This window comes from Canis aureus, chromosome 12 (genome assembly GCF_053574225.1).
Source record: "Canis aureus isolate CA01 chromosome 12, VMU_Caureus_v.1.0, whole genome shotgun sequence".
Lineage (NCBI taxonomy): Eukaryota > Metazoa > Chordata > Mammalia > Carnivora > Canidae > Canis > Canis aureus.
The window spans coordinates 3,909,242-3,936,022 of record NC_135622.1 but is presented as its reverse complement, the minus strand read 5'-3'; the positions used below and the strand labels follow the sequence as shown (position 1 = coordinate 3,936,022).

The 26,781-nt window shown below is 44.9% G+C and overlaps 3 protein-coding genes across 3 annotated transcripts; 1 reads left to right on the top strand and 2 right to left on the bottom strand.

Moving 5' to 3' along the window:
* Positions 1 to 945: 945 nt before the first annotated feature.
* MRPL9 (mitochondrial ribosomal protein L9) lies at positions 946 to 5,284 on the bottom strand. The gene is made up of 7 exons (XM_077916222.1): positions 5,126 to 5,284; positions 4,797 to 4,953; positions 4,291 to 4,415; positions 4,024 to 4,074; positions 2,173 to 2,274; positions 1,596 to 1,679; positions 946 to 1,480 (listed from the first exon to the last, which is right to left on the bottom strand). Exons 1-7 carry the CDS (start codon positions 5,243 to 5,245, stop codon positions 1,346 to 1,348), a joined length of 774 nt encoding a protein of 257 aa, XP_077772348.1. The 5' UTR covers positions 5,246 to 5,284; the 3' UTR covers positions 946 to 1,345.
* A 2,224-nt stretch (positions 5,285 to 7,508) lies between these two features.
* Positions 7,509 to 10,901, top strand: OAZ3 (ornithine decarboxylase antizyme 3; the record flags this gene model as incomplete). Its single annotated transcript, XM_077844343.1, is given in 6 exon segments — positions 7,509 to 7,681; positions 7,966 to 8,026; positions 8,028 to 8,102; positions 8,812 to 8,987; positions 9,654 to 9,739; positions 10,654 to 10,901. Coding segments are annotated over 6 exon segments (714 nt in total), but the record flags the coding sequence as incomplete, so codon positions are not given.
* Positions 10,902 to 12,673: 1,772 nt separating this feature from the next.
* Positions 12,674 to 26,722, bottom strand: TDRKH (tudor and KH domain containing). The gene is made up of 14 exons (XM_077916221.1): positions 26,625 to 26,722; positions 19,954 to 20,102; positions 19,132 to 19,238; positions 18,356 to 18,545; positions 17,316 to 17,455; positions 16,891 to 17,218; positions 15,614 to 15,774; positions 15,230 to 15,402; positions 14,946 to 15,010; positions 14,528 to 14,679; positions 14,194 to 14,295; positions 13,826 to 13,922; positions 13,555 to 13,642; positions 12,674 to 13,375 (listed from the first exon to the last, which is right to left on the bottom strand). Exons 2-13 carry the CDS (start codon positions 20,075 to 20,077, stop codon positions 13,590 to 13,592), a joined length of 1,692 nt encoding a protein of 563 aa, XP_077772347.1. The 5' UTR covers positions 20,078 to 20,102; positions 26,625 to 26,722; the 3' UTR covers positions 12,674 to 13,375; positions 13,555 to 13,589.
* Between the last annotated feature and the right edge of the window lie 59 nt (positions 26,723 to 26,781).

Here is a 26,781-nt window from a genome sequence, read left to right as displayed (position 1 = left end):
GTCTAGAAACTAAGGGATCATCTTTTTAATAATTTCAGGAGCTGGTCATAGAAACAAAACAGAGTTCTCCTTAAATTTCTTTCATCTTAGTTTCATTTTCTCCAACAATTATCCTTAGGCCTTATTTGGATCCCTTTAGAAAAGTAGAATCCATTGTCCATTCATGCCTTTATCAATATACCTAACAAAAATAATTCTTAAGACCAAAGACATATCCACTTAAGTACATTGCCCACAGCACCCATGGGATGTAGCCTACAAATGCATTCTCCCTTTCTGCACCAAACCCCAATAGCTCAAGAGGACAACCCACTTGGAGGTCCTATCTCCAGTCTACTCAAGACTGGTAAACAACATCTAAAAAGAACTTAAGTTCTTTAAGTGAAGCTCCCTTCACTTAACCACCTCTATAGTCAATGGTATTCTAATAGTGTTACATGGTGACAAAGGGCAGCTATACCTGTGGTAAGCAAGGCATAACATACAGAATTATCCAATCACTATGCCTACACCTGAGACTAATGTAACATGTAATGTACTAATGTAACATACTTTGATTGAAGTATACTACAACCAAAAAAATTTAAAAAGTTTTAGTGGCTCAGTGGTTTGGCGCCTGCCTTTGGCCCAGGGCGCGATCCTGGAGTCCCGGGATCAAGTCCCGCGTCGGGCTCCCAGCATGGGGCCTGCTTCTTCTCCCTCTGCCTGTGTCTCTGCCTCTCACTCTCTCTATGTCTATCATGAATAAATAAATAAATAAATAAATCTTTAAAAAAAAATTAAAAAGTTAAAATTCATTAAAACATGTACACAAACACTTAACCATACATAGCACCGTTTGCAGTTGAGGGAAATGTAAACATGAAGGTGCAGTATTAAATCATAACTGCATAAAATTAACTATAATACATACTGTATCACTGCCATAAAAAAAAATACGAAAAATAAAAAGAACACAACCTCTTTATTTCCTCTTGAGATACAAATGTTCAGTTTATATGAGAATGAGACCGGTACTAGAGACAGTAGCTAGCTCTTCCATTTGTTCCAACAAATTCCAGGCTCAACAGGATCTAGACTATTTCATCTATTAACATTCAGCTTATCAAATCTACAACCTGGTACTCCTTGAGTAAGACCGTCCCAGGAAGGCCTGATGTGCTAACGGTCAAAGTCGGGGGTGGGATATACAGAGGGTTCAATGTGTACACGCAGTTTAGGCTGATGTCCCCATATGCTAACATTTCATTATTTGGTCAGAGCTGAGAGTGGTAACAGGGCGCTGGCCCACTGTTGCTCCACTGCTCCTCTGAATCTGTTCTTCTGCTTTTGAGGGAGAGAAGGTTCAGATCGTCTGGGAGTTGGTGGGGGCCATTCCCTTGGCAGCTTGCTGGGCTAACCAGTACTTGTATCTTTTGGTCTTGGGCCTCTCAAACTTCACCACAGACATAGGTACTCTCACAGTGTCAAGTCCATTTACCTGTACACAAAATGACAGGAATCCTCAGAGGTCAGCTGGGCAGATAAGAACTACTACCACCCAATCCCAGCTTTTTACCCAGCCAGAGAAAGGAGACAGTATGTGACACACTCACCGTCACCTCACACCAGTACTCGCCCCACCGTGTGATGGGCTCTTCTGGTAACTTTAATGCATGTGGGGCGACCACAACACCAAGCTGCAAAAGGTCATAACCAAAAGGAGCTCTGTTTACATTAATGCAATTGTAGGCAACCTCAAAGAAGGTTCTGGAATTTCCTGTATAGGAATGAATAAAACTGAAGAGTTTACCCTGGCTGATCCTATGGGAGGGCAGAGACCTCCATGGATAGTGGTAGAGAAAGTCCTAATTTCTCAGAGAGGGAAGAAGATTCACTGAGAGAAACAGGTCTTGAGACCAAAATCACTTCATCCACAAAAGTATAAACTACTCAGTGAGTCACATTTCCTAGGTTTTCCCTAGCTAGAGAGGAAATAAATGATACCATCTTTTCCTGTCAGTCTTCAAATTCTGATCATCCTTAACCCTTAGCCATTTCCCTCCCACAACCCCTGCCACCAACCAACACTTTCCCTAACTCCAGCCTTCCCTAACAAAGGATCAATCCTGGGCCTCCTTCCCAGGGGTAGCTTCTACCCTCTGAGGTATAGTAGTATTTGGGAACACTCACATTTTTGAAGAAATGGCGGGCAACTATTTCGGGATTTAGTTCCCATTTGATGTTGTTCTTCATCCCCACCTCCAGGTGACAGCTTCTCAGAAATTTCACTGTCTGACAGGAATTATAAACGGGACATAAGTTAGAGTTGTGATCAAAGAATAATGTTGTTAGCAAGAGGCACGAGGTCTGAGTTCAGGAAACGGCACAATTTCTGCCTCAAGCATATAGGCGAGAAGATGAAGGGGAAAGACAGAACATTCCTATTGTCTCAGGGGTGATTTTGTAGAAAGATGTTTTAGTGATACTGCAGAGGGGAAGGTTGTTCCCCCTGTTATACCTGGTTGTTCCTAAGCAAGGAGAGATAGACCATGTCAAAGTTAGACTTATCGGGGCACCTGGGTGGCTCCGCAGTTTGAGCATCTGCCTTTGGCTCAGGTCATGATCCTGGGGTCCCAGGATTGAGTCCCATATAAGGCTCCCCACTGGGAGCCTGCTTCTCCCTTTGCTTATGTCTCTGCCTGTCTCTCTGTATCTTTCATGAAGAAATAAATTAAATTTTAGAAAAAAAAAAAAAAAAACCCTAAAGTTAGACTTGTCAATGGGGATCAGTGGTATATCTCAAGACAGACTGACTTTCTTCTTCTTCTTCTTTTTTTTTTTTTTTTAAGAGAGCGTATGAGTGGGGAGGGGGCAGAAGGAGAGAGAATCTTAAGCAGGCTCCACACTCAATACAGAGCCCAACGTGGGGCTCAGTCTCACAACCCTGAGATCATGACCTGAGCCAAAATCAAGAGTCGATGTTTAACTAGACTGAACCACCCAGGTGTCCCAGGCTAGAATGACTTTCACAGATAATATATATATATATATATATATATATTTTTTTTTTTTTTTTAAAAGATTTTATTTATTTATTCATGACAGACACACACAGAGAGAAAGGCAGAGACACAGGCAGAGGGAGAAGCAGGCTCTATGCAGGGAGCCTGATGTGGGACTTGATCCCGGGACTCCAGGATAACGCCCTGGGCCGAAGGCAGGTGCCAAACCACTGAGCCACCCAGGGATCCCCTCACAGACCATATTAACTCAGTACTTCTGGCCCTTCAATCCTACCACTACCCCATTAACAATTTCTCCCTGTTTACAGAATGAAGTAAGCCATATGTTTTATAATATTACCCTGTGTAAGTCCTCTGCTTTTGCTAGAAGATGTTTGTTAAAAACATGCCTGGGGACTCCTGGATGGCTCAGTGGATGAGTGTCTGCCCTTGGCCTAAGGCATGATTCCGAGGTCCTGGGAGTCCCACATTGGGCTCCCTGCATGGAGCCTGATTCTCCCTCTGCCTGTCTCTGCCTCTCTCTCTCTCTGTGTCTCTCATGAATAAATAAATAAAATCTTAAAAGAAACAAATACCTTTATATCTTTTCTATCCTCCTAGATAGAAAGCCTACTAAACCCTCAATTCGATCCCATCTGAAAAGAAGCCCTCTCCAATCACCCTAATCCTTTTTGGTCCACATCATTCTTATACTGCCTTGAGGTTACTGATCACTTTCTCACATGTCTCTGTTCTCTGCCACTTGTCTGAAAATACCCACGGAGGCAGAGCCCTCATCTCATACTCTTCCATGGATCCCCTGGTACTGGGCTGGCGCCTTCCTCAATAAGCTAGGGCACTTCATCCAATGAGTAAGGACCTCCCAGGAGGTCTCAATACCAGTTATGGCAGCCAGACATTTCCCCTTTCTCCAACATTTGTGTCTGCAATTAGGAGATTTCAAGGAAATCAAGGAGCCTCAGGAAGAAATTGGTAATTCCTTAGGTGACAAATAAGTAACAACTATGTTTTTACTCACCATCTCACCTGTCCTGGTCTGTATTTTCTCTAATTTTCCTTCTTGTCTTAGCTGGAAAAGGGAATTAAAGATAAAAAAAAAGAAAAAGAAAAATGAGTCCATGATAAATATCGAACTCTTACTATGCTGGACATAGGCCAGGTTTCTGGATTCCTGTTCTTGTAATCCCCACTTCATTTTTAAGTTAGACAGCAAAGGAAAGGAAGTTGCTAGAAGAAATTTTAAGATTCTATTCCTCCAAGTCCCTCTGCTTTCCTTTGTGCTCACCAATTTCTCCTCCTCAAACAGTTTCTTGTTTTCAGGGGATGCATATACAGCCAGACCTTGAGGTAGTAGTCGATTCCGGCCCAAAGATTTCTTCACCGAGACCAGGTCACCCCGGACTCCAAGTCCTGACAAGGAGAACATCAGACATTGCACTTAGGAGGGCCTAAGGAGATGATCAAAGAAAGGCACGTCTCTTAGTCTCTCACGGAGCTTATTCCTCCTACAAAAAATGTTAATAGTCACTAAGAACAACACTTAAGAGACTTCTAATTCCCTTTGCAAAGAAGAGCCGTTCCCTCCAGGGCTTCCGTGGCTGTGGCACGTGCCCTTCGGCCTCCCTCTCCCTGCACACCGTTCCTGACGTCGCTGCATTCGCGGTCCTTGTTCGACGCGGGAAGGCAATGGCGCGACCACAGTACCTCTGACGGCTGCTGCTTCTCGAATACAGAGAAAGGGCGAAAGCAGCTGAGCAGCCAGCCTCGGCAGGAGCGTGTGGCGGGCCTTACCTTCCACCGACCGCGTGAGGATGAGCTCCAGGCCGCCCCTGGGCCCGTGCTTCGTGTCCTCCACCAGCCTGTAGACCCGGTGTCGCCGGTGCAGGCGCGGCTTCCGGCCCTCTCCGGCCAGCGGCACCTGCCACCAGCGCTCCACGATGACCGTGCCCTGGCGGCGGGGAGCGGGCGAGCGGGCGTGAGCGAGTCCCCCGGGGCGCCGCTGCCGGCCTCGGCCCGCCAGCACCGGGCTCCCGGGGGCCGCCCGCCACCCCCAGCCCGCGCTCCCCCGGAACAAATTCGGGCCAGGGGAGGACCCGCCCCCGCTCAGAGCTGGCCCTCACCCGGCTGTGAGAGAGGCTGAAGTCGCGCTCTGGGCCGGGGGCGGCCCCCGCGAGTCTCGGGAGCAGCAGCCCACGCGGCGCTCGGCGCAGCAGCAGCGACAGCCCCGCGGCGGCCGCCATGTTCCCGGCGCAGGCGCACGACAGGCCACGGCGCTGCCCGGGCGGCGGGGGGGGGCGGGGCGCGGGGCGGGGCGGGGCGGACCCGAGCTACGGGGCCTGAGCCTCACGGCGGGGCGGGGAGCCCGGGAAGCTGAGGCCGCGCGCTCCTCTCCGGGAGCTCCTCTCTCACTTTTCCTTTAGATTTTTTTTTTTTTTTTAAGATTGTACTTATTTATTCATGACACACACACACACACAGACAGAGACAGGCAGAGGGAGAAGCAGGCTCCGTGCAGGGAGACCCACGTGGGACTCGATCACGCCCTGAGCCGAAGGCAGACGTTCAACCGCTGAGCCACCGGGGCGTCCCTCTGATGGACAATTTAAAGTTAACATGCTTCACACTAAACCCATCTCTATACCCCGCCTCAAACTGCCTCCCCTGCAGCCTTCCCAGCTCAATGATGGAAACTATTCTTTCAGTTCTCAGACTCCAGGAAATTCGGGGGGTTCTATCTTTAAACTATTTCCAGAATCCAACCACTTCCCACCACTTCCAATGCTTTAGCCTGGAATGAGACACTGTCTTTCTCCTGGATAACTGCAGGAGACTCTTGGCAAATCTGCCTTAGTGTTCCACAGTTTATTTACAACACAACAATCAGGATCTTTAAAACAAAACAAAACAAAACAAAAAATCCAGCATACATCAGGTCATGTCATCCCTCTACCCAAAACTTTGCAGTGACTTCCCTCCTACAGTAAAAGAAAAGGGCTGCGTAGTCGTTTACAAGGCCTCCCTAATCTGGCCCATTAGCTGACTTCATCTGCTTTTCTCAAAGCTTACACTATGGCCTATTTCTTGAAAACCTCAGGCATTTTCTTCTCAGGACTTTTGCACTGGCTGTAGTTTAGGAATGGAATGCTCCCCCCTCCACCCCATGTTGGCTTGGCTAAACTCCCTCACCTCCCTCAAGCCTTTGACTAAACATCACCTTTTCAATGAGGTCTCTTTGGATCACCCAATTTATTTCTCTAGCCTGCCCCACCCCTTCACACTCCTGATCTTCCTTTATCCTGCTCTTTTCTCCACAGCAGTTATCACCTAACATACTAAATTTTGTTTATTGTTTATGTTTGTCTTCTCACTGTTAAAGATTTACTTATTAAAGAGAGCATGTAAAAAAAATAAATAAAGAGAGCATGTAAGCAGGGAGAGGGAGAGGGAGACAGACAGACTTCCCACTGAGCAGGGAGCCCCATGCTACATGACCTGAGCCAAAATCAAGAGTTGGGTGTTTAACTGACTAAGCCACCCAGGTGCCCCTGTCTTCTGTTAAAAGCTAAGTTCCATTAAGCAGGGATCTTTGTTTTGTTTACTGGTGTATCCCGATCACCTAGAATACTGTCTGGCTTTCAGTGGGCCCTCAATATATGTTGAATGGATGAATGAATATGCAGAGGCCTCAAACTGGTGACCACAGAATCAAATTTTGCTCACAAATGTTGGCTTTTTTTTTTTTCATCGATTTGAGTTAATAGCCACTAGTGAAAAAATTTGAGGAATTTAACTTTCCATTTTATGTTGAAAATTATACAAACTGGGACCACGGAGTGTATTTCTTCAACTGGTTGGAGCTGAGTTGTCAGCTTCTTTTAGGGTATGAACTTTCCCTTTTGCTACAGCCCCACCCAGGAGCTCTACTAATTTTCATTAGCTGTCCTGGCTCCTGGAGGCTTTTAGTTTGCAATTCTTACTTTACAAGGCAATGAAATAATTCAACGATGTGTAGCACCCCTGGATTATTAAAGGTAGGGATGGTAATAAAAATATCAAATTGATAGGAACTGGGAACCAACATATCAGATCAGACATTGGATCAGGGCCTTGGAAATCTACAGTGTCAGACACGAACCATTTAGTTGCTGAAGTGGGACGGTGTATGTGTGTATTGCTCGATAGTGCGCACACACATGCATGCATGTGCCAGAATAAGGGGCCAGGTTGGGTGCCCTTGACAAGTGCTCAGGCAGGGCTGTTTACAATCAGTACAGAAAGTAAAGTATTTTAATGGCAGTACAGCCATGAAATACATACTAGATGAACAGGAGCCTTAGTTAAGGGGTCTGGGTGGGGTAGGGGAGCAGCAGAGTGGAGCCCTGAAGCGACCTAAGGGCTGACTCCTTGCCCATGTCATAGTGCCCACTGGGTCACAATGACACCAGGTTGCCTGAACCTCTGTCACCCGTTTCTGAACCTCACTTTGCCGCAGGGAGGCACTGAACTGAGAAACTGCCTTGTTACAGGTCACGCCCCTCTGCCTTCTCCCTTTCTTACATCAAGAGGGGAAAAACACGGAACTACCTCTACCCGATCTGGTCACCATACGCCTATTACCTTTACTGCTACAAATACCGGATCACCCTCCGGGAGAAGATGCTGCCTTGTTATAAAAGGTACTTACTTTCATCTCTACTTATAGTTGTTTATGTAAACTGTCAGGAAAAATAAAAGAATTTGCAGGAAATTTCCAAGTGGCAAGAGATAATAGCAAAATAGGATAGAAGGCTGGCATGGAACTTTAAAATTATTCCATCTGGCTGGCCTGGGAGAATGGAAACAGGCTGGTTCACAGAAGATACAGAAGACAGTGCCAGATCCTAGTCCTATGTACCTGGAAGTTATGATCCTCTCTTCTCAGATGCAGAGGGAACTAACTTGGGGCTCTTTTTCCAACCAGCATCACTTATAAGGAACGGGAGGACTTGACACTCCGGCCCCGTTCCTGCCTTCAGTGCTCCTGAGTCCCTAGCAGGCCTTCAGGTGGTCAGAAGCACTGAGCAGGGTGATCACAACCAGTTTAAAGAATTATACTCGGTAAGTGGACTGTGTACTGGTGCCGTGCTGGGGAACCCCTGGCGTAATGTTAATAGTACCTTGTGAAGAAGGGGTATTAGCTAGTTGGAAAATTGTAGATCTTGGAACTCATGTATAATAGCTACTTGCTTTAGAAACAAGGACTCTGACCCAGAAATATTAAATCAAGGTCACAGAGCTGGTGGCGAAAAACAGAATGGGAAAAGAGGAAGTGGGAACAAAGAGCAGAGCAGACTTCTGGGACATAAAGTTGCTTAGATGCTAAGCAGGAACTAGAACCCAGAACTCAACTTGCCCCTGTATCACACTGCAGTAACATGCCTGTGGGTGACCTCTGCACTTTAAATGAGAAATAGAATTCAGAGAAAACCCCTATAACGGAAAAAAGTGGAAGAGCATTATCAGTGAGACAGTAAACAAATGACACAATGTTGCTTAAGGAATAAACGGATTTAAGTTTCTGAAGGGTTGGTGCATCCCTCAGGTGAGGTGAGCAGGCAGCGGTACTGCAACTGCACTGACTCCTTTCTAGATTGTTTGATATCAAGAAAAGCTCTACCATAGAGAATTAGGTCCTAGGATTACGGGATAGAGTAAGACTTTGGCTCCAATTCTCCCAGGCTCCCTGTCAGCCAATTTGCTTTCTCAGACACAAATTGGCCTGCAATTTGAGATGAGCATAGGAAACTATTACTTTTTTCTTTTCCAGGCTGGGAAGCTGACGGTGCTGGCTACTGACCCTCTGCTCCACCAGGACCCAGTGCAGTTAGACTTCCATTTCCGCCTCACCCCCCAGACCTCTACCCATTGGCACGGTCTTCTCTGTGACCATCGACTCTTCCTGGATATTCCATATCGGGCCTTGGATCAAGGCAACCGGGAAAGGTGACTAAGCCCAGAAGGGAAAGCAGGGAAGGAGGGTGAGAGAGGAAGAGGCAGGAGGTTTTCTTTTTTTCTTTTAAGATTTTATTTATTCATGAGAGACAGAAAGAGGCAGAGACACAGGCAGAGGGAGAAGCAGGCTGCGTGTAGGGAACCCGAAGTGGGACTAGATCCCAGGTCTCCAGGATCACACCCTGGGCTGAAACCGCTGAGCCACCCGGGCTGCCCAGGTTTCCTTCTTTTATGTCATAATCAGGTAGTGGGTAGGTTAACCTATGAGGGTTGATACTTTCATACCACTGAAGTGGTGTGCAGACAAGCCTGTGAGCCAAGCGAGAATCTGGACTTCCAGGAATAACAGCCCACAGGAGGCTGCTGGACTCAGATTCAGAAACACATAAGTGAGGATCCATAAATAGTTGAATAATAGGATGCGCGCTTTCTGTTTGTCTTTATAGAGCAGTTTCTTCTCCTCAGGCCCCTTGCGGGTGTCAGTTCTATTGTGTGCAATCCTTGGCTTTCAGAGAAAAAAAAAATCAATGCAAGTTCATCAACTTTCACTTCCTGGCTTAGGTCAAAAAACATTGAGCAATAAGATTTCTTCTACTCCAAGTAAGGGTCTGGATTTTTAGTTCACTAAACACTGTGATTCTTCCCTCTGGCCCCTAGTTTGACTGCAACACTGGAGTATGTGGAGGAGAAGACCAATGTGGACTCCGTGTTTGTAAACTTCCAAAACAACCGGAATGACAGAGGTGGGGATGGGCTGTCCTTCCTGGCCTGTGGTGCTGAAGCAGTTGACAGCAACTTTTCCTTTGTAGAGGACCCTTTTCTCCTCACTCTTTAAGAGGCATTTCAGGGATTTAAACTGCCCCCCTCCCCAAATGAAGGCACCTAGCACTTTTGTGTATTCAAATTACACTGGGATTATGAGGAAGGCCCTGCAGGTAGAGGTCAGAAGCCAGACTGAAGCAGCACTGGTGATTTTTTTTTAAGATTTTATTTATTCATGAGAGAGAGAGAGGGGCAGGCAGAGACAGGCAGAGGGAGAAACAGGCTCCATGCAGGAAGCCTGATGCGGGACTCGATCCTGGGACTCCAAGATCACACCCTGGGCCAAAGGCAGGTGCTAAAGCGCTAAGCCATCCAGGCATCCCAACAGTGGGGAAATTAACAGAGAACCATTAAGGCATGTAACTGGTGGGATAGAAGGGACCTCAAACATGTTAAACATGGACAGTGTGAGGCATAGGGCTAGGAGGGTAGGAATATATTTAACCAGATGCTTGGAGCACATGTTACAGAAACTATGACCTATTCCCTCATACTCTGTTGGTCATTAAGGCAGTAGATGGTCAGGAGCTTACACCATCATGTTGGGCTTCATAAACATCGGCTTATTTAAAGTTCTGTGAGGAAGGTTCTATGACTCCCATCTTACAAATGAGAAAACTGGAGTTCAGGAAGGTTAACTTATAGAATGTCACAAAGCTAAGTAAATGTTAGAGCCACGGCTGGAGTCTAGGTCTGCTAGTCCATACCACATCACCCTAATGCCTATACTACATGGCTTCCCCCCAGCCACTCCCTCGTTCTTGAAAGCAGCCAAATCTAGGGGAATCATTGTATGGAGCCTCAAAAGTGTTCTAATTTTCTTCTCTTTTCACAGGTGCCCTGCTACGGGCTTTCAGCTACATGGGGTTTGAGTTGGTCAGACCAGATCACCCTGCCCTCCCTCCCTGGGACAATGTCATCTTTATGGTGTATCCCCTTGAAAGGGACCTTGGCCACCTGCCCAGTGAGCCTCCTTGAACATGCTTATTCCTACTGAGAGGGGCTGGGAGCCTTGATAAATGGGAACCAGGATGTGACTTAGGATACCTTCCATCCTAGAATAAAGGGTAGTGCAATCCTCAAGTGTTCACGATTTCTTGGGAGGGGGAAAGGCACGGGGTTGGCTGAAAAAGAGCCTTATAGAGCTGAATTGACAATAAGATAAATATTTAGTGGGGGGAAAAATCAGAGGGACCTGAACCAGAGGGAGAAGGGAGCCAAGGATTTTAGGTTCCTTTGTGTTTCCCCCTACTCCCAAAGCCATTTACTTATCCTAACCATTTACTGAGCACTTACCAAGAGCAAAAACCAGGCTCTAGGGAATTCAGAAAGACTTAAGCCTTGTTGGGAAGATTTTCTTCCATATATTTCAGTTCAAATTAGAGAAGTACTAATTCCTCCACTTTAGACATGGAGGAAACCCAAGAAGGTACCCAGATTCCACAGTCCCACAGCTTTGGCTTGAGAGGATTTCAACAGACAAAATAAGAAAGCATAGAAGAGGGCAACCCAGACAAGTACAGGGTTGTGTTGAAAGAATAAGGAACCTGCCTGATTGGGCTGTTAACTGACGAGACCTAAAGGCCATATTAAAGGCACAGACTTGTATGCAGAGTAATAGGAAGTAATAGGAATGAGGCCCCACTCATTTCCCTGAGCAACAAGTCCTATGAATGATTTGTATCAGGGATCGTCTACTTAAGGGTGAATGCCAAGGGGCCAAGGACCTGGCAACTATCAGGCCTCATGACCCGGTTGTTGAGCAGTGCCAACCCCTCAGGTGGAGCCTGCTTGGGGGGTGGGTTCACTGCCAGACCAATGGCAGCCCTTCACTGATTCTTCTACGACCTCACAAGCTACTCATCAGAGATGCTCCTTTAGCCTTTCTGCTAAAACCTTTCTTTCCCATAGAAAAATATGGGAAAACATAGTTGCTATGCAGTATATGGGTAGGTGTAATTCCTAGATTTAAAACCCTGCACAGGCATGCCTGGGTGGCTCAATGGTTGAGCGTCTGCCTTCGACTCAGGGCATGATCCTGGAGTCTCAGATTGACTCCCACATCGGGCTCCCTGCATGGAGCCTGCTTCTCCCTCTGCCTCTCTCTTTCTCTGTGTCATAAATAAATAAAAATCTTAAAAAAAAAAAAAAGAAACTGCACAAGGCATCCTTATGTGCTAGTTTTAAGTTTTGCAATTCACCTTACTGGTCCTTAAAAAGCCATCCCTGTTCATTTGCCATTAATCCACCACCCACATTACTATGCTACTTTTGATATCCACTTCCAAGTCCCCTCATAGTTCTCACTGGCTGCACAGTACTGCCCACAATGCGGGGGACACGAGGACATGGTTCCTGAAGAGTAAGTTCACAGTGGAGATCCACCAGAACCCAGACCTCTTCTTCCAAGTATCTAGTCTGAGTGGGTTTGTGTGTGTGTGTGTGTGTGTGTGTGTGTGTAAGATTTTGAGAAAATACACATATGTCGGTGGGGGTGGGGTGTAGTGTCATGGTGGTGGTGGAGGGGCAGATGGAGAGAATCTCAAGCAGAATTCCAGCTGAGCCTGATCTCACAACCCTGAGATCATGAGCTGAGCTGAAATCAAGAGTCCAATACTTAACCGACTGAGCCAACCCAGGCACCCCAATGGGTTATTTACATAACCTAAACCTAAATTGGTCTGGTTCTTAGTGAATGGTTAATTCTGAAGTAACTTAGGGAAAGGATAGGATCTGTGCATGGAAGGGACACTTGTTTCAAAGATGGGCCATCCCTGTGAGGTGTGTGACAAATTCTACCAGGTTTATGTTCAGAGGATACCCATAGGCCTACCATCATCTTGATTCAACCAACATTTAGTTTTTGATAATTTTCTTGAGAACTTTATTCAGCAAAGAATCCCCCCAAATGATTCAAACAGCCATATAAGTTCTCTTTCACTCTATGGACGTGTGTGTACATATAGATACTACACTAGCACTTTAGAACATTTCCTGAGCCGCTCTCCCGTTGTCTACTTATATTTTAACCAAAGTTTACAGGGAAATAGCTGGAGCAACTGTTTCAAAGAACCTATCTCCAATAACATATCAGCAGTTAAGGCCAGGAGGCAGTGTTTTCTTCCCATTTCCTGAGGCTTTTTAACATAGTCATGTTGATTTCTGCTTCTGCCTCCTGACTCAACTGTAGTCTGAGTTCACCACTCAAAAACCTTTAAGTAACAGAGTCACCTGATGAGGTGAGTTAGAAGTCTGCAGAATCATCACTTCTGGCTGCTTCCCAGCCTCAGAAAGGACACAGCCTTGCAGAAACATCAATGTCTGGCAGAGAACAGTGAGCCAGATGTTGAGCATCCTGGAAGCAAACTCTGGAAGAAGACATCCCCCTGTAGGGACATGTACTTATCCTCCTCTACCCCACACTTTTTCTGGTAGTCCAACAGAAGAGGATGCATTTGGTCCACAGTAAGCCAGATCACGTACGTAATAGAGGAAGGACTGCACATATCTCTTTATCATAGGCCCCTCTCTCCAGGCACCAAATCCTGTGCCAAGTCCTGCCAAAGACACAAACACACAGACACAAAAAGCTTGAAAGGGCTCAACCTGAGAGTGAAGCTGCAGGAAAGCAGTGGCAGAGTAGTGTTGAGACAGGCTAGGGAAGAGAATAAAGCAAGGCCCCTGTTGTCACTCTTGTACTTTCCTGTTGCTACAGACAGATGAGAGCTGCACTCACAGCAAAGCAGGCAGCAGAGGTGGCTGAAGCCAACTTCAGAGTAAGTAGTCATCTTCCAGGTTATCATCACCAGACATAGAGGCAGCTTCTGCTTAGAAGGAATGGAGGGGAAGTTAGGCACAGCCATGGAGACTCAGGGGAAAATGGGCTTCTTAGTGCTCAGTGATCACTTTGCTTAAGAGCCAACTTTTACCATCGTCCCTAGTTTGGAAAGACTCATTGAAAAACCGTAACTTCCAAAGATACTCTAGGGAGGAAATGCAGCTTGTACCTGATAAGCTGAGGCAAGACAGGGTATTTGCTATCTCTCCAGGGCTCTTCTTGGGCTCAGTGAGCATGCTGCCAAGAGAGACATCTGTTTCTGTGGCCTATAGGGATGAAGACGAGAAAAAGGAAGAATGCAGTGTTGGCTGGTGGGTAAGGAGAGGCCACCCTATCATTTTGCCCACAGGATCTGGTTAAGGCAGTTGAGTTTGGCTACCAAGAGAGACACAATGCTTCCATCGACCAACCTGTGTAACAACTCCTTAGGAAAGCTCTCCACAAAATGTCACGCCTAACTAGAAGCCCTCATGTCTCTCTGGGCACCAGGTCTGCCCCGAGGCAGTGCCCTGCATGTAGTCACAATGGCTCACTCACCACATCGTGCAACATGTCTGGGACAGCTCTGGTTTCTTCCATGTCTTCGGGAAGCTCAACTGCATATCCTTTACGAACTAATTCTAACCCAATATCAAGTTTCTGAGAAGAAAAATGAAAAGGGAATGATGTTCTTTCTATAGGGAAGGGAATATCTGAAGAACTAAGGAGTTAGGATTGATACTTCAAAGACATTCCTTTAGTGGGGAACAGTAAGCAGCAGGATCTTGTGAGGTAGGAGTAATATCAGATAATGGTTTCTGGGAAAGAAAAAGTGAATGAGACTATAAATATACTGAAGAGACAGTGAGCAATGAGTGGACCCCAGTCGTACCTTCCCATTGCTAGTATCATATAAGTAAATCTTGGGCCAAGTTGAGATCCCAGTCTGGACATAGCTGGAGATCTTGGCCACCAGGGGCTTCCAGTCAGCACAGTGAGTCAGTCTGTCAAACTCATCCAAAGCTTCCTCTTCCCACTGTTCACCTGGCAAAAGATTGCAGGGATAACCTAAGAAGGGGTCCCTACTGACGGGGTGAGATTACACCCTAGAGAGAAATTGGAACCACCTCTTTCTACTCCAGAAGGTATGTATGTCTGCCTGCCAGGTTGCTGCTTTCTTCTGCTGGGGAGGAAAAGACACCTGAGCCCCCAGAACTCAAAAAGCCTGGGAATGTGAGAATTCCTTCCATGTGCTGTATTAGAGTTATTCTATGTGGAGGCAAGGTCAATAGGCGATATGACCAATTTACCTGAAGGGGCGATCCGTGCCAGACTACACTCTATTGCTTGAAATGGAAGGCTTAGGAAGTCACTCCTAAAGTGAAAGAAACTGAAATTAGAATCCCAGTGCAGGAAGGATCTCTTACAGTCCTTGTTTCTAGAGATCACCAATTAACTCAGCTGGAGAAGATAATCATCTGCTCTCTGTATGTAGGTTCTCTTCCCAATCCCCCTAAGTGAGAAGTGCCTAGAGCACACCACCAGCTATGGCCAAGGCCGAGTTAACTGGGACTCCATCCTGGCCTCCACAGACCTGAGTGCTCGGAGGTCCTTCAGTGGGCAATCTCCATTATCTCCAAAGTCAACGAAGTACAGGTCCAGGTTCCCATTCTCCAAGGTGCCAAGGACCCGAGCTCGATACCAGGAACCGTTTGTAGGTAAAGGTGCTGCTACAATGTCTCCCACATGCACAGTCAAGTCTTCAGGCTGCACATGAGGATAAGGATCAAAATGGGGAGAGTTAAGATGGGCAGGCTAAAAAAAAAAAAGATAAGCAGGAGGAAGAAGGAAGAAAGAACAAGTAGTTGGAAGGAAGAAAGAACAAGTAGTTGCTTCCCAGGAAAAGAGAACATATCACAATGAAAAAAAAATAGGCCCCCTTTTCATTCAACCCAGCCCTGCCCCTATGGCAACTCACTAGACTATTCTCATAGTGCTGGGTCATCTCACTGACAAGCTTATCCAGCTGCAGGCTGCGGGAGCCAATGATTTGGATCCAGAAGTGGTTGGGATGTTCGGAGGCAGAGACGTAGACTTCCAGGAACTCATCGGCATGAAAACTGAAGTCAGGACTAGGGACTAAACACAGGGATAAACAAGCTAAGCTACAGAATCCTAAGCTGGTGACCATATCAGAAGCATCTCTGGTTGAAATGGGGCCTCTCTATCAGAGGTACAAACACCAAGTGGCTATTACATTTTTTTTTTTAATTTTTTTTTTTTTGGCTATTACCATTTAAAAAAACAATTGAGGGACAACTGGATGAAGCCTACAAGACTATCCTGAAGAAAGGTAGTAAGCTGAGCTGTGTACCTTTCTATGTAACAGAGTAGTAAGAGTTTACATTCCTAATCATCTGCCATGTATTCAAGTCAGACATCAATTATAATGAAGGTAAATCCTCCATATGCTAGCTGCAGCATGAACCAGTGGAAATAGGTGGGCCTGTTCCAGATCCATTCTATCACTAACTCATTATGTAACCCTGAACAAGTCTGCAAACCTCTTAGGGCCCCTGGTCTTCCCCGCCCATCCCAGAACCTATGCACAGAAGAGGATGCTCACAGTCTTCATTCTTCTTAACGGTGATGATTTTTAAAAGCACTAATGAGATAGGCCAAAACAAACCAACAAAACCCCACCAGGCTGAGTATTTTACCTATTTAATAAATCTGTGAAAGAATATCACATAAATTCAATTTTTAGATATATTACTTTTAGATATATTTAGAGTAGTTTCCTGTGAACTAGTATATTTTTTTAAGATTTTATTTTTAAGTAATCTCTACACCCCACATGGGGCTTGAACTTACAACCGTGAGATCAAGAGTCACATGGGGCCCCATGAAGTAGCATATTTCTGTATCATTCTCAATCACTAGCTGGTTTGTGTTCCGAAAATTATTATTTATGTTTAGTACTAACCCTAGTTACTAAATATCATTAGTACTTATATTAAATATTAAACAGTAATGAATTAGTATTTATCCATACTAAGTATTAACAGTATTTAATATGAATTATAAATAATAAATATTAATACTAATATATTACCATACAAAGGAACATCTGTGAAGAGACTTATATAAGTGCAGTCAAGAAAACAAATTACTTTTACTGCTTCCTATTTTGGGTTATCCAAGCCAGTATTTCTATCTTCCATATAGCAAATGGGTTTCCATTTTGTTACATACTTTCAAACATGGACATCTCAGGACTGGTCTGGACTCCAGATTTCTGAAAGTTGTCACCATTGGGTTTCTCCCAAGCACCTTCTGGCCCTACACCAGCCATGTCACCACCTCCTTTTTGGGAAGGAGCTCCCAGTGGCGTCGTAGCTGGCTCTGGCTCTGTGCCAGTACCAGTGTTTTTCCACAAAGCTGGCTCTCCAGCTCCACCAGACTCGGTGACTTCCTCTCTTCTTACACTGATTGGCTGTTTGCGTGGGACTCTGGTTTCTGCAGAATGGGCAATTCTCTTCCGAAGTTCTTCATCTTCTGAAACTTTCTCCAGTATCAAATGCTGTAGTAAGAGAGAGCTCTGTGACCAGATATTTTCACCGAGGATGGAGTAAAAGGTTCTCATTCTTAGACACAATTCAGGCCTATTAGCTACTTGCCTTGGCTGCTGCCACTTCCTTCTGTGTTCCTGAGATTTTGATAAGTCTTGATAGTAGTAACGTCCCCTCTGATTCTTTGTCACAGGTAATTTTGGCTCCAGAGGCCTTACAGATAGAACGAATCGTCTCCCCACCTCTCCCTGCATTGAAAAGCACACAAACACTTGTGCTTCCCTCCTCACCAAACTATTAGAGGAATCACTATTTTGTATACACTGGGAGAGAAGAGTCACTTCCAAAGTGAACAGAATATAAGATACTGAATAGAAAGCAGGAGCTACTGCAATTCTTACTGTAAGAAGGGGACTAGGGCCTATCTGCTCTTTCTCTTTTACCTAAACTCTTGGTTAGTATAACTTCATGTCATTTCCACTTTTTGACCATTCAGCATACTTTACACCGGCACTTCATAAGAAGATATCCTACACAGTATATTGAAACATTGGACCAAGGACAGACATTTCTCTGTCTCTAGTAGCAGCATAAGGAATGTGCTTGGGGAAGGTGTAACAGGTTACTATCTTGACAGCTCTGGGGGGTGCCTGGTGGCTTAGTTGGTTAAGAGTCTGGCTTTGGCTCAGGTTCTGATCCCAGGGTCCTGGGATGGAGTCCTGAGCCCTACGTTGGGCTTCCTGCTTAGTGGAGAGTCTGTTTCTCCCTCTGCCCCTCCCCGTTTGTGCTCTCTCTCTCTCAAATAAATAAATACAATCTTAAAAGAAAATGAAAAACCTGGGATAAAACGAGCAGGCTTAGCTTCCCTTTAAATATCTATTATGAGGTAAATACATTTATCCGAACCCTTCTGGAATCTATTTGTAAGGTTCAGATCATATACCTTCCCGAGGTAATGGGTTTTGCTTTACTACTGGTTCTTTAAAAAAGTAAAGCTCTGGTCTCAATGTCTCCCCAGCACCACCACCAAACGCCCCCACCCCCCACAAGGTGAAGGGAAGTAGGCCAGGAAAAATCCTTGAGAAGACGTGAAAGAAAGACAAAGGTGAAGAAAAAAGTTAAAAGCAGAGGAAGCTGTCCAGTGGTACCTATGATCCTGCCCACGGATCTCTGGGGAACTGAGAGCTGCTCAGACACTGGGGTATTCTCTGTCAGGATCTGATGGATGGCTGCTTTGGCCTTGCACACCTGAACAGGAAACCCACTGATAAGCAGCACCCGCTCATCACCTACATCCTCTGTGTCCACATCAATCCGAGCACCTGTCTGTTTCCGTAGCTGCAGAGAAAAGGATACATGGCTGTACGCTCTGGAAACAGCTCGTCAGCTAGGTATACTCTCAACGTAACCCTGGAGGTAGATGGAACTGGACAGTAATTAGCTAAATCAGGATGCTATAAGCAGTCCTCAATTACCTGTACTTATGAAAGACTATTAATGACAAAGGTAACCTCAAATAGCAGTTAATTCAAAACAGTTTCTCTTTGTGTTTCCAACCCTCTTTCCCCCTAATTTTATTTGGATAGAGAATCAAATATTTTGTTTTCTTGACATTTCAAATGAACAAAAGAAAAATTCGGCAGCAATTCAACATTTACTAACAATAAGGGCTCATTAATTCCATAACAGAAAAGAATGGTTCAAGCTATACCAAGCTGAGAATCATACAATCAAAAATCCCCATTTCTAACTGAGTCCTTCATTTTCTAGGAAGTAGGACTCCTCTCTAGAAGGAAAAGAGCATAGTTAGCTAAAAGTTCTGTATTTTCTAAAAACATACATAGTGTGAGTGGAGGCAGAGGAGGGAAGCAAGATTAAGCAGAATCAATCCCTGGGAAAGCCAACTGCCTGCTTGCACACTTACCTGTTTAATATTGGTTCCTTGCCGGCCAATGATGAGCTTCACAGCCTCCTGGGGAACTCGCATCTCTATTTCGATGTCGTCCTCCCCAACAAATGTCAACCGCTCTTCTGCACAGATCATGGCTCAGATCAGACTTAGCATCCAAAGTACCCCAGCCCTCCCCTGAAGCTAGCTGTCAAGGAGAATGATCCATGAGATAGAACAAAGATCTCAACCATAATGACAAGGAGAAGCAGCATCTGAGTAGGAACTGGAGAGTCTCAGAAGACTGGAAGATGGGCACTGTCTCTGGAATCCTATCTCAGATGCTAAAATGTGGAAAGCATTTGGACCTGCAAGGAAAGGGTGCTGGATTCTGGGTAAACTGTATCTCCCAGGAGAGGACTCCTGGAGAAGAATGAAGGCTAAAAGGAGTCCACTGGGCTCAGAACTTCCATTTGTACCTAAATCCTTTCTCTAGGTCCAGCCTGTAGGGAAACTTGACCCTATGATTACCCTTGTAACAACTAAATACAGGGAGTGTATAAAAAGGAGAAGTATAGACGCTTACAAAAAAGATCAAAAAAGAACCCATTGTAGTGCTGCTGTTGAAGGGAACAGATAAATAGAATTATAAAATGAGCTTATCAATTCAGACTAGCTGCACATTAAAAACAAAGAAAAGAAGAAACTAGTTTCAAAGATCCCTCACAGAAAGCCAATTACATCCCAACAGACATATCCAGTCCACCAAGGAAAACTTTCATTTCAATTTAACAAGGCCAGAGCACAGTTTGAACATCTCCATATGTACACCCGGGGGGGGGGGGGGGGTTCACATACCTCTGCTTTCCCTGTATCTGCGGTATAGGATATAGGCAACCGTTGCGCTGGCTGGGATCCCAAGGCCCAGTGCTATTTTCTGAATAGTGGACAAACTTGTCCAAGAAGTTCGTTCAGTGGACATTTTCTGCTGTATTCAGACTTACATCCTGAAATAAGTAAGTGACGGAAAAGAAGCTTTCATCCTATGTCTTTATGATTGGCAGAGAGGCATGGGAACATATTACAGCATTATTAAAAAGAATACTACTGCCTACCTTTCCAAAACAAGAGCTTGAGCCATCTCAAAATCTTTTTTTTTCTTCTAAAACCTACTTCATGTAAAAGGTCTCAGGGTATTTTTAAAAAGTTACCAAGGGACATATACAATTAGAGACATACTTCATTCCCTCCCCCTCCCAAAGAAAAGCATACATTGACCACAATTTTATAAGATGAAGGAACAAAAAAATTATTAAATGAATCAAACACTACAAAAATAAGCCTTCAGATTTCACATCAGACTACTTAAAATCCCTTATCTGTGCCCTTCCATGCCTCTAGGGCTTTCCAGAAGCTGTAGTCTCTGCAAGGAGTGGCTTTTCAGGTCCAGTTTCAGGTTCTGCTCCTTCTATTTTTTTTCTTTTATCTATACTCCTGATTTCTATTTATTTCTCAGCTAACACTGAAAGGATGTCTGCCCTGCTCCTTCACCAAAACTACAACTTCCCAGATAGTCAACCTAGATGGCATGTATAAGCCCTACCTAATCTCACCTCTGGGACCTTTCTCTTGGTTTCTCCTCCTCTTTCCCTGGAAGCGTTTTTACAGCCTTGGGCTTGTCTTCCCATGGCCTCTCTCCACTGCTACTGCCACTCTGCGGTCCATGGCAATTTCATCTACACCCGCAGCTTCAATGAATACCTAGATGCTAACATCCAACATCAACTGTGCTGGATTCAGCTCATCAGATCTCATTTGGACCACTGCAATGGCCTCATTATTCTTAGACTGATACTGTACCTTCATTTTGCTGCCAAGCTAATCTTTACATCATCACTAGATTTTCTTATAACTTCTCTCACCCTTCCAGACAATTCATACTATTTCTTCTCAAGCCTCTAGCACTTCCTCCATCCTCACTCTCATCTGGTATCTTCCTTATTTCCTATGCCACTGAGAAAGTACAGCATTCTGAGAAAATATTAACTCAGTTCTACCACAATTACCCACCTACCCCTATCTATGCTCAAATCTTTCTGTGGCCATGGATGAACTGTCTCTACTCCTGGCACTGAAGGCTCTCATAAAAGTGTTGTTGCTCTCCTTCCTTCTCATGTATTGTTGAGGTTTTCCTCTCTACTGGATCTCTTTCAGCAAACATGCCACTGTTTCTTATTTCTTAAAGAAAATCCTCTCTTGATTCCACTTATTCCTCCAAACACTTCTCATTTCTTCCCTTCCTTTTATAGGAAAACTCACAAGTGCCAATACTCTTGTGCTCAATTTCTCTTGAATCCACTCCCACTGCTCTTGCCAAGGTCTCCAGGGACGTCACAATGACCAATTCTCTGTCTTCACTCTACATGCCCTCGCCCCTGTATCTGGCACAACTGAGGACTGCCCCCTGCTCTGACCCTTTCTTCACTTGGCTTCCACAATAGCACCCTTCTGGTTTTCCTTCTCCCTTTCTGGGTGCTCCATCGGTCAGTTTTCTTCTCCTGCTTGTAACCTCTAAACACTGCAACACCCCAGAGCTCTGTCCTATGCCCTCTTGTGGGTTCTACCTCACTTCCTTAGTGATCTCACCAAGTTTCATTCACAGCTTGGCTTTAAATCCCATCTGTATAATGGTAACTCCCAAATTCATAGATCCAGGTAGGACCATTCTCCTGAACTTCAGGTTTGTATACCAACTGCCTATGAGACGTCTCCATTGGATATCTAATAGGCATCTCAAACTTAACAGGTACAATGCTGAGCTCCCGATCTTACCCTCTGCCTGTGGTCTTGGCTGACTTAGTAAAGACAAGTCCATTCTTTTACTCTCTCAGGTAAAAAAAATTATTCATCTTCTCCCTCAAATAGCACCGTTAGCCTGTCAGCAAATCCTATTTATTGTACCTTCAGATTTTCCAGAATCTGACCACATTTTGCCTCTCCACTGCTAAGACCACCAATATTTCTGGTCTAGATTATTGCAATCCATTATATTCTGGTATTTGCCATTGTCCAGCTTATTCTCAACAGCTGATGTCAATAACATTATTCATCCACTCAAAGCCTCCCAGTGGTTTTCAATCTCACTATATGATTATAAGCCAGAGCTATCATAATGACCTGTGAGGTCTTCATTTTGATTGTATTTCCAATAGAATGTACACTCCACAGAGCAGGAATTTTTTGTTTTGTTCATCAGTGCTTAGCACACAGTAGCTAGTCAATAAATATTTGTTGAATGAATAAACTTCAGCAACTCTGTTGTCTACATAAAAACTCATTAATGGCATGAAAAGTTCTTTATAATCCGATCTCTGCCTATGACTTTCACAACCTTATACTCTTAATTCCACTGCTACCAGGGGGACAGGACATGCTCTATGTGCCTGTGTGTCCCTGCTCTGGCCTTGTGTCACTTCTTTCTGGTTATACACCTTAGCCCATCTGGTCTCTCTGGCAAAACCCTACTCCTTCCTCACGTCTCAGTTCTACTACTACACTTTTGAGGCCTGTGGGATTTCCCCTAGCTGACTTAGGGTAGGTTTCTCCTTAGCTCATGCTGCCCTTATGATACTTGCATGATAGCACTCGTTCACACTGTATGCAACTGTGTGTATCTGTTATGCCTATGTCCTCTAGACTGGCTTCAAGCAAGCTAGGTCAACCACATTTATTAAGCACTTCCATGTGTTAGATGTTATTGTGGCACTAAGGATGAAAAAGATGAAAAGATAAATGTGCTGAGTAGCTACTATGCCACCAGGCACTTTACTTCCATTAACTTAATCGCTATGCAATTCTGTAAGGTAGGAAATGTCAACTCCAGTTTTACAGAGGAATATATATGCTTAGAGAGGTTACCCAGCTTCTTACCCAGGGTCTGGGTTATTATTTGGTTATTAAAAACCTAACAAAGTGACTTTAGAAGCTCCCCCCCTTCTCTTACACAGACTCAGCAGAACAGTACTTGGTGTCTTTATTCAGGAAATTCAAGATTAATAAACACTAGTGAAGGGATGCCTGAGTGGCTCAGTGGTTGGGCGTCTGCCTTTGACTCAGGGCATGATCCCAAAGTTTCAGGATCGAGTCCCACATCAGGCTCCTGCAGGGAGCCTGCTTCTCCCTCTGCCTGTGACTCTGCCTCTGTCTCTCACGAATAAATATCTTTAAAAATAAGAAAATATAATTTTATGCTATGATTTGCCTCCAGGTACACAAATTCAACCCAGATGATTATGATATCCAAGAAATTGTTTTTTAAGATTTTATTTATTCATGAGAGACACACAGAGAGACAGAGAGGGGTTGGGGCAGAGACACAGGCAGAGGGAGAAGCAGGCTCCATGCAGGGAGCCCGACGTGGGACTCAATTCCGGGTCTCCAGGATCAGGCCCTGGGCTGAAGGTGGCGCTAAACCGCTGAGCCACCGGGCTGCCCATTTTTTTTACCTTTAAAAAAAACTGGTTGTATTCCAGGAAAGCTAAAAATATACTCATTAATACAGGACCTATTCAGGAATAAAACTTTGACTCTAAATGTGATAGAAACTCCAGAAGTTTGCCTATGTTTTTAGCCAATAGCTTTAAATAAATTTCATCCATTCTCTTGCTCAATCAGGCCTGGAACAGAAAAAATACTCTTTTTCAAGTGTCTTGTTATTTCAGGCAATTCATTACTCAGTAAGAAGATCCAATATATACAGTATATATCCCTTTTGGAGATCTAGTATAGACATGGAGAAATATGGTTGCTTTTTTTCCTTTTTTGGTAGGTAGAAAGGAAAGAATGGAGTTTAATGGGTGTTTGAGTTATGAGGTTCCTTTCTTACCTGGATCAAAAAAAGAATCAGCCTCTCTCTTTTCCTCACCTTTATTTTTAAAATTTTTTTCCCCTCACCTTTAAATAAAACCTTTCACTGCTCTCTGTGCAAGTTTGGGTGGTATCACTTTTGCATATACCAAAGGAAACAAGCTCTGTTTCATAAAGATTTTTGCTTAAATTCTTGAATTTTTTGAACCTCAGACTATTTTCTTATATTAAGAGATAGTTTATTTGGAGTATCTAAAAAAAGAGTTCACTTCTTTTACCTAGTGGTTACTTCATATATTTTCTCATATGGTCTCTGAAGTGCAAAGCTTGTCTTCACTATTATAGTGCTAGTTCTTTGTTACCAGCTGCACATGCTGGGAACACAAGTAGGAATAAGAATTCTTGCCCTGAAATACAGTCTAGGAGGAAAAATGACCACCAAAACAAATAATTAGAGGCAGTGCAGAGACAATATAAATTCTTGGCTAAAGTAACAGCTGAGTGGAACCGAAACTTAAAAGATTTCTTAGATGGCACAGAATTGAAACCACCTTGTTAAAATACAAATCATTTTTCTGCATTCAAACCAATAAATACTGAGTATTCAATGTGTGGTTGGCTCTGGGGCATACAACAGTTCAGAAAGACTTGGTAGCTTCAGTCATGGGGTTTCCTATCCAGCAGGGAAGGTCTTACTTGATAGGCAAGAGTCTGTAGGCATTAAAGATTTGGGGAAATAAATCTTGTGAACAGAGCAGTAACTTAATCAGCACTCTAATGCTGTTTCCCTTTTAACACCACCTTTCTGGCCACAATTTATGCCTAAGAAATCATAGAGTTTTAGAATCGGAAGGACCAAAGAAATGATCTGATTCTACTAATAACGTTCCAACTGGGGAAACTGAAGCCAAGTGAAATAAAGGGATTTCCCTAAGGTTATATAGTCAGTCACTTCTATACAATGCAGTACACAATGTGGTTTGAAGACCAGTCACAAAGGCACCTCTTTAAGGAGACTCAAAGAACTAATAGCATTTTCACCCCAGTTCAGAAACTATCAAGATCAAGGCAAAAAAAAAAAAAAATCTAACATCTGATATTCCTCTGGCTCTGCTGCCAACTCCCTCACCCCTCGCTCCCCCCCCCGCCCCGCCATCCTGACCGTCTATGCTTGGTTGGGTTTCATTACCATGGGCTTCCATAGTACTCCAAACATCCTTTCACAACATATGTTGCTTGTGATTCTTAACTGCTGTGTCTGTAGTGAGAATGAATTGAGGGCAGCAAGTGGGGGGGTAGGGAGACCAATTTAGAGGCTAGTTCAGGTGCCAATGATGGAGATGACAAGGAGGAGAGTTTTAACAGGTAGACTACACAAGACCTAATAATTGATTCAAGGAGCCCCCTATCAGGTTTCTCATTTGAGCACTTGGTGTTTGAGACACAATATTAATGATTTGGTGGTGGAAGGAATGTAGTGGTGGGAAGATGAAAGTCCACGACAAGGATAAATTAGGTAACTTCTATTTTAATTGAAACCTAAGTTTCACTCAACTCCTTTTCACATATTACAAATGAAGTTTATGTCGAGTTAGCTGAAGTCTCAAAGAATGAATACCTACTTGATTCATCAAGTATGATTTTGCGATTATGTGCATATTAGTTCGTTTGATTTCTCTTTAAAAATAAGTGGGGAAACAATACAATGGCACCAGGGATATAACCATAGTACTGAGTGCCAGCTTGTGTTTGATTTTATTACTTCAAATTGAACGTGAAAAGGTTGGATTTAAGATCATAGTTTCTAAAAAAACAAACAAAAAACACCCAACAGTTTCTAAGGGAAGCTGAGTAAAGAGGAGACACGTGGATCATGTCAAGGTGAGACATACAGAGGATGCTTTTCAGAAGCCAATTTTGAAATTTCTTGACATTTACACGAAACAGTTGCTGACTATTTAATAGGCATAAGGAAAGCTTACTTTTGTGTTATTTTAGAAACATCGTTGGGAGTCACCTCATCTTAAGAATGTAGCAAGCTCCATGGGGGCCAGGACCTCTCATCCCCTTATCTCCTAACAACCAGAACCTACAGAGTAGCTGGAACATGGTGACGGGCTTGTTGCACTGAAGCAGCTTGCTCAGTTTTCTCATCCTTGCCACATTGATTTTTACCCAACGAGTGAAGAAAGCCAACCCGTTTCACGTTGAGACGAGAATAAAAACGTGGCTTCGACAGGGGAGTCTTCAGCCCGAACCCACGGGGGAGATCTGCTTGGTGAGAAGCGAGACTGGTAAACAAACCCCCGACTCAAGGAGCCATCCTTTTAGAGATACCGGAGGAAAAAAACTGGAGAAAATACGAGGCAAACTGCTCCACTGACGGCGGTTCTCGTCTCAAACACAGCCCGTCCGAGGAGCCCCACCAGCTGGGGGCGAACACGCGGGCAGCGGCCGCTGTGGGCCCGAGCACGTCCCGGGGCGGTTGGAAGCTCACACCCGGGGCGCGGCGGCGGCGGCGACGCCTCCTCCGCCGCCACCTCCCCCCCGCCCGGCCGCCCGCTCTCCCCAGCCTGTCCCCCGGCGCCTTTACCGCCCGTCCAGTCAGCCGCCGCGCTCCGCGGCCCTCAGCCCTCGGCCCTCGCCCCGGCCCCCGCCATTACCGCTCCTCCAGTCAGCTGCCGCGCTCCGCCGCGCTCCTCGCACCTAGCCCCGCGCCCCGCCGGCCGCCGCCTCCCTCCTCGCGCCCCGCCCGCCACGCTTCAGCCCCCGCTTCCCCGCCCCTGCAGCCCGGCCGCACCAATCAGCGCCAGGCTCGCG

What these genes read in the sequence shown, in the direction of transcription:
- MRPL9 (XM_077916222.1), bottom strand. Translation starts at nt 5,245, where the DNA reads ATGGCGGCCGCCGCGGGGCTGTCGCTGCTGCTGCGCCGAGCGCCGCGT. An exon ending in TCAGCCTCTCTCACAGCCGG is followed by an intron (nt 4,954 to 5,125) that starts GTGAGGGCCAGC and finishes CCCCGCCGCCAG; the next exon opens with GGCACGGTCATCGTGGAGCG. An exon ending in CCCGCCATTTCTTCAAAAAT is followed by an intron (nt 1,680 to 2,172) that starts GTGAGTGTTCCC and finishes GACCTTTTGCAG; the next exon opens with CTTGGTGTTGTGGTCGCCCC.
- TDRKH (XM_077916221.1), bottom strand. Translation starts at nt 20,077, where the DNA reads ATGTCCACTGAACGAACTTCTTGGACAAGTTTGTCCACTATTCAGAAA. An exon ending in CAGATACAGGGAAAGCAGAG is followed by an intron (nt 19,239 to 19,953) that starts GTATGTGAACCC and finishes TGATCTGTGCAG; the next exon opens with AAGAGCGGTTGACATTTGTT. An exon ending in GTCTTGCCTCAGCTTATCAG is followed by an intron (nt 13,643 to 13,825) that starts GTACAAGCTGCA and finishes CCTTCTAAGCAG; the next exon opens with AAGCTGCCTCTATGTCTGGT.